Source organism: Oncorhynchus keta, chromosome 7 (genome assembly GCF_023373465.1).
Source record: "Oncorhynchus keta strain PuntledgeMale-10-30-2019 chromosome 7, Oket_V2, whole genome shotgun sequence".
NCBI classification, from domain to species: domain Eukaryota; kingdom Metazoa; phylum Chordata; class Actinopteri; order Salmoniformes; family Salmonidae; genus Oncorhynchus; species Oncorhynchus keta.
The window spans coordinates 38,071,147-38,080,086 of NC_068427.1; the positions used below are offsets into that span (position 1 = coordinate 38,071,147).

General features: G+C 41.7%; 1 protein-coding gene and 1 long non-coding RNA gene across 3 annotated transcripts in view; both read left to right on the top strand.

The window, feature by feature from the left end:
* LOC118386349 (voltage-dependent L-type calcium channel subunit beta-4-like) overlaps positions 1–8,319 on the top strand; it is an 89,286-nt gene extending 80,967 nt beyond the window's left edge. For both annotated transcript variants that reach the window (XM_052522734.1, XM_052522735.1), the window contains 4 exons: positions 1,219–1,370; positions 1,789–1,884; positions 3,459–3,653; positions 5,453–8,319. In XM_052522734.1, coding sequence (XP_052378694.1) covers positions 1,219–1,370; positions 1,789–1,884; positions 3,459–3,653; positions 5,453–5,707 — 698 coding nt within the window. In that variant the 3' untranslated portion in view covers positions 5,708–8,319. The remainder of the gene's footprint in view (positions 1–1,218; positions 1,371–1,788; positions 1,885–3,458; positions 3,654–5,452) is intronic.
* LOC127931146 (uncharacterized) lies at positions 2,103–3,354 on the top strand. Its single transcript, XR_008139927.1, has 3 exons — positions 2,103–2,245; positions 2,366–2,750; positions 2,988–3,354. It is a non-coding gene; the product is annotated as an uncharacterized LOC127931146 (long non-coding RNA).
* Positions 8,320–8,940: the final 621 nt, after the last annotated feature.

Genomic DNA, 8,940 nt, shown 5'->3' on the forward strand with positions numbered 1-8,940 from the left:
AACGACAGTCCATCATTACATTAAGACATGAAGGTCAGTCAATCTGGACTTTTAAAGTTTCTTCAAGTGCAGTTGCAAAAACCATCAAGCGCTATGATGAAACTGGCTCTCGTGAGAAAGGACGACCCAGAGTTACCTCTGCTGCAGAGGATAAGTTCATTAGAGTTAACTGCACTTCAGATTGCAGCCCGAATAAATGCTTAACGGAGTTCAAGTAACAGACATCAACTGTTCAGAGGAGACTGTGTGAATCAGGTCTTCATGGTCGAATTGCTGCAAAGAAACCACCACTAAATGACTCCAATAAGAAGAAGAGACTTGCTTGGGCTAAGAAGATCGGTGGAAATCTGTTCTTTGGTTTGATTAGTCCAAATGTGAGATATTTGGTTTCAACCGCCGTGTCTTTGTGAGACGCAGAGTAGGTGAGCGGATGATCTCCGCATGTGTGGTTCCCATAATGCAGCATGGAGGAGGAGGTGTGATGGTTTGGGGGGCTTTTCTGGTGAAACTGTCAGTGATTTATTTAGAATGAAAGGTACACTTAACTAGCATGGCTACCACAGCATTCTGCAGCAATTCACTATCCCACCTGGTTTGCTCTTAGTGGGACTATCATTGGTTTTTCAACAGGACAATGACCCAACACACCTCCAGGATGTGTAAGGGCTATTTGACCTAGAAGGAGAGTGATGGAGTGCTGCATCAGATGACCTGGCCTCCACACTCACCCGGCCTCAACCCAATTGAGATGGTTTGGTATGAGTTGCACCGCAAAGTAAAGGAAAAGCAGCCATCAAGTGCTCAGCATATGTGGGAACTGTTGGAAAAACATTCCTCATGAAGCTGGTTGAGAAAATGCCAAGAGTGTGCCAAGAATGTGCAAGGCTGTCATCAAGGGTGGCTACTTTGAAGAATCTCAAATATAAAATATATTTTGATTTGTTTAACACTTTTGGTTACAACATGATTCCATATGTGTTATTTCATCGTTTTGATGTATTTCACTATTATTCTACAATGTATAAAATAGTAAAAATAAAGAAAAACCCTTGAATGAGTAGTTGTGTCCAAACATTTGACTGGTACTGTACATACTGTACTTATCAGATCCTATAAAGTGTGTATTGCACCGAATTTGTGGAATTGATGTCTTCCGATTTTGGCAATATAAAGGGTTGTTGATCCACCATCTGTGATCACTGTTCTGTTTCCCCACAGCGGAGGTTCAGAGTGAGATTGAGAGGATATTTGAGCTGGCCAGATCCTTACAGCTGGTGGTCCTGGATGCTGACACAATCAACCATCCAACCCAGCTCATAAAGACATCCTTAGCACCTATCATCGTGCATGTTAAAGTGTCCTCTCCTAAAGTAAGTTTTAGGCTTCCCCTTATCCTCAAATGGTTCTATTTTTGCTACATCCCCAAGGTGGAAATGGGAGGGAAACAGGCTCCGAGAGTAAAATCATTTTGACATGTATGAATTCTGCTGCTTTTATAAGATTTTTTTTAAGGTGAATTCAAAGTTTTGCCATTTTTCTATTTCCATCCCTGACCATGTTGATTTGTGTTGATGCTTTCTTCTGACTTGATATATACAGTGCTTGACTTGGGCAGGAGATTGTCATAAAATGTTCTACAGCTTGGGCTCCTGTTCCTCTTATAGAATATTATGTTAAAAGTATTGTGGAGCTCCTGCACCTAAAAAGGAACAGTACCGGCACCCAAAATGTGTACCGTAGCCTATTTCAGTCCAAGTCCAGCACTGTGAATATATAAACTATCCACAGGTTCTTCAGCGGTTGATCAAGTCGAGAGGAAAATCCCAGAGCAAACACTTGAATGTGCAGCTGGTGGCAGCAGACAAACTAGCACAGTGCCCTCCGGTAGGTATACAATAACCTTCAGTACACCCTGTTAACTGCTGGTCTCTGGCCTCCCATAAGGAACAATATACCCTCAGTACACCCTGTCAACTGCTGGTCTCTGGCCTCCCATAAGGAACAATATACCCTCAGTACACCCTGTCAACTGCTGGTATCTGGCCTCCCATAAGGAACAATATACCTCAGGAACAATATAAGGGACAGTAACCCTCAGTACACCCTGTCAACTGCTGGTCTCTGGCCTCCCATAAGGGACAGTAACCCTCAGTACACCCTGTCAACTGCTGGTCTCTGGCCTCCCATAAGGAACAATATACCCTCAGTACACCCTGTCAACTGCTGGTCTCTGGCCTCCCATAAGGTCAACATAAGGAACAATATACCCTCAGTACACCCTGTCAACTGCTGGTCTCTGGCCTCCCATAAGGGACAGTAACCCTCAGTACACCCTGTCAACTGCTGGTCTCTGGCCTCCCATAAGGAACAATATACCCTCAGTACACCCTGTCAACTGCTGGTCTCTGGCCTCCCATAAGGAACAATATACCCTCAGTACACCCTGTCAACTGCTGGTCTCTGGCCTCCCATAAGGAACAATATACCCTCAGTACACCCTGTCAACTGCTGGTCTCTGGCCTCCCATAAGGAACAATATACCCTCAGTACACCCTGTCAACTGCTGGTCTCTGGCCTCCCATAAGGAACAATATACCCTCAGTACACCCTGTCAACTGCTGGTCTCTGGCCTCCCATAAGGAACAATATACCCTCAGTACACCCTGTCAACTGCTGGTCTCTGGCCTCCCATAAGGAACAATATACCCTCAGTACACCCTGTCAACTGCTGGTCTCTGGCCTCCCATAAGGTAACAACTGCTGGTCTCTGGCCTCAGTACACCCTGTCAACTGCTGGTCTCTGGCCTCCCATAAGGAACAATATACCCTCAGTACACCCTGTCAACTGCTGGTCTCTGGCCTCCCATAAGAACAGTAACCCTCAGTACACCCTGTCAACTGCTGGTCTCTGGCCTCCCATAAGGAACAATATAAGGAACAACCCATCAGTACACCCTGTCAACTGCTGGTCTCTGGCCTCCCATAAGGAACAATATACCCTCAGTACACCCTGTCAACTGCTGGTCTCTGGCCTCCCATAAGGAACAATATACCCTCAGTACACCCTGTCAACTGCTGGTCTCTGGCCTCCCATAAGGAACAATATACCCTCAGTACACCCTGTCAACTGCTGGTCTCTGGCCTCCCATAAGGGACAGTAACCCTCAGTACACCCTGTCAACTGCTGGTCTCTGGCCTCCCATAAGGAACAATATACCCTCAGTACACCCTGTCAACTGCTGGTCTCTGGCCTCCCATAAGGAACAATATACCCTCAGTACACCCTGTCAACTGCTGGTCTCTGGCCTCCCATAAGGGACAGTAACCCTCAGTTAACTGCTACTACCAGCAACTCAATCCCTCAGTCACTAAGTCAGAATGTCTCTCTGCTCTCCCCTCTCTCCCTCTCTCCCTGTCTCTCGCTCTTTCGCTCTCTCTCCTCTCCCCTTGTCTCTTAGGAAATGTTTGACATCATTCTGGATGAGAATCAACTGGAGGATGCATGTGATCACCTGGCAGAGTACCTGGAAGCCTACTGGAGGGCAACACACACCTCCCTGAGCACCCCTCTCAACCCTCTGCTGGGCCGCAACCTGGGATCCACTGCCCTCTCTCCGTACCCCACAGCTATAACTGGGCTGGTCAACCAACCGGTGAATCAACCTGACCTTACTTTGACTGATATTTGCCCTCTTATTTGACTGGGAAACTGGTCTTATAGTGTTAAAGTAGATGCGGTGGCAATAGCTATTATCTCGGGCTGTGGCGGTCACAACATTTTGTCAGCTGGTGATTGTCAAGTAAATAACTGCCAGTCTCACGGTATTTGACTGTTAATTAACATAAACACATTTAGCATCTCCTGTCTTCTGCACATAGATTTACAAGCCACTGATGCAGACCTTTGGAACATATACATGTTAACAAGTCTAATAAATCCATGTATTATAGCCTACACCTTCACAATACATCCATTATTTATTTTAGACAGGTCTAAATAAACATGATATGAACAAAATGTAGTCTATTTCAGAAGAACAGAGTAGCATACTCTGAGTTGACCTTATGTTAGGCTATGTCTGGCTATGTCTGGCTATGCCATATGGCTGTGGGCTACTACTAGTTCATTTAGCAGACAAGATTTGCTTAGAATTCTGTGACATTATATTTTTTAAATGATTGTATGAAGAAAACAATTGAACAAAATATATATATTTTCTCCAAATGATTTGAGGGAGTGCACACATGCGGCTATTCTGTGTTGAGTGGTTAACAAAGAAATAGGCACTTCTATATGCTTAATTTTCTGTTGTTAATGTAACTTTAGTTGTTCTATAAACGTTGGGCTATATGTTTTGATTTTTAAAACATTGTAAGGCTGCATGTTGAGATTAATGATGATTTGAAAAAAGTCGCTTGAAAGGCATGATTTCTGCTTTGTTTTTTTGCGGAGGCTGTTCACACTTCATCAGTCTCTCATTCACAATTTGACAAGCACTTGATAATGCCTCGAATTTCACAGCGGCATCCCCTTTATGATTAGAAAAAGTTGCAAAAAAATGCAGTTTTTTATACTGGGCATCATTCACAAGTGATAATATAGAATTCAGAAGTGGTAGGCTAATATTGTCACTCATCATTTAATCTTGTCTTTACATATACTAAATAATATATGTGTGAAATGTGTTTTGATATAGAATGGACCATTATCATGCACCTGTCTCGAAACAGGGGCAGCAGGAAAAAATACAAATCTATGCACTTAAATAGCGAATGGAGGACACATTTCCCATGGTTCATTTTCATGCCAGCCAGGTAGGCTATACTCCTGTTGTAAAGATAAACAATTGGCTTAATATTAGGAAAGTTGAGAAAGAAATATAGTATGCCTAGCCTATAGAAGGCTGATGGGATGCTACTCGTTTTAGTGGAGGCCATCACTCTGTTTTCTTGTAAAATTGTATAGCCTATAGAAATGTTGCGCAACATGAGCTCTCATGAAGTGTTTGATTCGATTTTCTAAAACATTTGCATTGAGTGATTAGAGGGACAATAGAGTGCTGAGTACCAGGCAGTTAGCAAGTTTGGTAGGCTACTAATGACCATCAGCAGCATCAGAGCTTGGAGAAGCCTAATTACGGTGACTAAGCGGTCATGTGGAATTTGACTGCCTTCATGACTTGTGACCGCTGGTTTGGTGGTGATACGGTCACCTTAACAGCCCTAATTATGACTAGTTGTTGGGCAAATTGGTTGTAAATAATTCATTGAAAATGGTATGAATTAGTAGTGAAGTGATACAGGATTATGATACCGGATTGCTGCCTATTTATCAAGAACATTTTGCTCACTACTACAGGATAAAAAAAAGCAATTATACCATTTTGAAAAAGCTGATGCTATAGTCAACTGCTGAATGTATACAATATGTCCTCTCTTTCTCTCTGAACAGGGTCAAAGAAACACAAACAGGAACAGCAATCACACAGCAGGAGAACACTCGCCATCAGATGAGAACTACCACAATGAGCGGCAGAGGAAGAGCCGTAACCGCCTGTCCTCCGGCTCGCAGCACAGCCGGGACCAGGTCCACTACCCCCTGGTGGAGGAGAATTATCATGACCCCTATCAGGACACGTACAAGCCCCACCGCAACCGTAACGGCTCCCCCGGAAGCTACAGCCATGACTCAAGGCACAGGCTTTGAGCTGAAGACCCCCTTATGTCACTTAGGCCTCTCTTCCCTTCACAGTGGGTACGACACAGCCACACGACCACTCTCTAGTTTAATTGTACTGTAACCAACTTTTTTTATAAAGTGTTAGTACCTCGCTTTTCCTCTGGCACTGGTTCACGGTGAAAACGTGAACATTGACCAACTAAAAATCTAATCTCTATGCCTTTTTCTTATGAGGGAGACAAAAAATAGGATGAGGGGCAGATTTTCACCATGTTTTTTTTCTAAGGGAAGGGCCAACTCTGGGCTTGTCTTCTTTTTAACATGGCAGAGGCTTGACATGTTGGTGTGAAAGGGGTGACCATGTGGTCTGGCCATCGACTCCCTGTTGTCTCAGTGTTAGCAGGGCTAGCTGTCGTGGTGGTCTTGGTGACCCATCAACACCTGCCTCGAACCAGTGCCAGACAGCGTCAAACGTCCCTCGATCAGCACAGAACTTCTTTGCACATTTCCAGGAGCCAATAGCAGCAGAGTCAGTGCACTGTATATTTAATTAATGTCACTAAGTTGTTTGAAATTGTCTTGGATTTGAGTGTTTTCAGTCCTGTAGCCTACAAACAATTTCTCAGAGTCGGCAAAGTTCCTGTTTGTCAAAATGTTGAGGGATTTTTTTTAGGGGGGTCCTGAATCGGAATCTTCTAGTTTCCAGGGCTTTTATCCCCTTCTTCTCCTCAATGATACTTAGCTAATGCCATTGGGGCGGCAGGGTGGCCCAGTGGTTAGAGCATTGGACTAGTAACCGAAAGGTTGCAAGTTCAAATCCCCGAGCTGACAAGGTACAAATCTGTCGTTCTGCCCCTGAACAGGCAGTTAACCCACTGTTTGTAGGCCGTCATTGAAAATAAGAATTTGTTCTTAATCACACTTTTCTAATAAAAATGTGCTAAGTAAATTAAGGCAGTTGCAAGTTTCATATCTTGTGCTCTTACAGGAAAGGGTGCATCCCTTCGTTATATACAGTACCTTAACACTCTAGTGTGAGGACTATTCCTGTCAGTTTTTAGTATGCTGTAACCAAGAGGAAATAGTCTAATTGAAGTTTTTCCATTAGTACTCATGACTAGGAATAAAATATACAGTAGAGAGGGATGATATGCCCATTGAGCTTAATTTTAACTTTTTAAATGGGTTTCATAATTGACTAATGATCAAAGGATAGATGGATATACTTCCAATCAGGGAAATATTGATCATTTGAATTGAGGTATACCACATTCCATTTACTGTACAAGCAGCCTGTTATAGTGATGCTTGTATTTCCATTTGCATCATATTTTATTGTCTTTTAAATGGTCTTGTGAATTCAAGTGTAATATATTCAAAGAAAGTCCTGCTTGGCAAGTAAAGAAGTAACAGCTGTCCTTGGACCGACGTTTCATTGGTTTAGAATGATCAATGGCAGCATGTCTTTTTGTCAATATACAGTATGTCATGGAATAATGATTCAGTGCTGTTATGTATGTGTTAGGCCAGAAAAATCCCTATGAGACTGTAGTTGAGTGAGTGACTGTTGTTTAGGACAGTCTCATTTGAACAATTCATTTAGTCAACAGTAACACATAAGCGGATGAGAGCGCTTCATTCAGTCTGCTATGAAGTTATATTGTTGATTTCATGAAACAAAGAAATTGTGAGTCGAACATCAAACATTTGGTCATAATTACTATGTAAAGCGCTTTGTGTGTCTAGAAAGGCGATATATAAGTAAAATCAATTAATTGTAATTATTTGCCAACCATCAGCTCTTCTTTTCAATGCCCCATTTAAAAGTCTTCCATGTCCTTGCCATTAAAAATAAATTATGTTGTTTTTTAATGAACAATTTTACTTTCCTAAGCATTGCATATCAAAACACCATGACAAATGAATTGTTCAAAGCCTTATTGCTTAACCCAGGCCTTGTTTTAAACTTTTTTGGGGGGTACTGTAGCAATGGAGGGGCTTCTCTCCTATCCATATACATATCCTCAAAATGTAGCATTTTATTTAATAGTTTTTATGGTCTAAATGGTTAGGAACAATTATAGAGGTTTAGTCATATGAAGAGAGTGTGAAGGGTACAGACTAGGGAGTTCTGTATAGAGGTTCATGTCAGAGAATGTCTCTCTGTATGCTACCAGTTATGCATAGATCACCAATAGAGGGTATGTATCAGAAACCCCCAACCAAACAAATCAAAACATATTTTATTTGTTTTCTTCGAATACCTTCTTCTGTTGCCAAGATAGCTCGATTTCTGTTAGTGCTGTATTCTATAAAGGCATGCTGGTAAAGAGAAAATAATTGGACAAACTAATCTAGAGAAAAAGAGAAATGTACTATGCAAATGTGTACAGTGCTGCATGTTGATGCTTTTCCTCCCTCGGCTACTTAGCGGCTTCATTGGAGTTCAATGAGATTGTGTTCTTGTTATTTTTGTGAAAGATAAAATTCAAAAGGGAAATGCGAAACTGCATGACTAATACAACTTTTTAAATTATCAAGAAGAAAGTTAAATATGTTTTATGGGAAATTGATGTAAAATGAGAACTACCTAGTTAAAATGAACTTTTTTATCAAATAAATTCAGAGCTCTGTTATAATGATGGTCCAGATTCCACTTTTCTTCATTGACTCCCATCTTCAAACAGATATGTTATCTTAAGATGTAGGCTATTGAGTTGGCCCTTCTTATCAAAATATTATTTTATTTTCACAAAGACAGAACACAGTGCGGTGATATAGTGAATCATAATTGATTCATTGTGGCCAATTGTAATGTCCTTGATGTGTTGTTCAATTGATGTTTGTTTGACCCAGAGCCAGGTTAGATCAGTGGTTCCTAAACTTGTCTTCTGTGAAATATGGAGTCCCATGAAATTGGGGTCCCCTGAGAAAATCTGTAATCTTATCAAACAAATGAAGAACTTTTCTCTTCAAATTAGTATGGGATACAACCTTTTAGTATAAATGTAAGGCCTTTTATACTATTATAATTCGTTTTCATGTAATTAGTAGGTGTTGGAACAGCGAGCGGGACCTTAAATTGAGTGAATATGAATACAGGGAATGTCATTTTCCCACGTGGGGTCCCCTGCATTTTCTTCTGTCAATTGGGTTTTGTGCAGAAAACGTTTGGGAATCCCGGGTTAGACCCCGCATGAACTGAATATACGATCTTATTAAATATATGGCATTTTGTGAATGGCTGCAATTGCCTCACT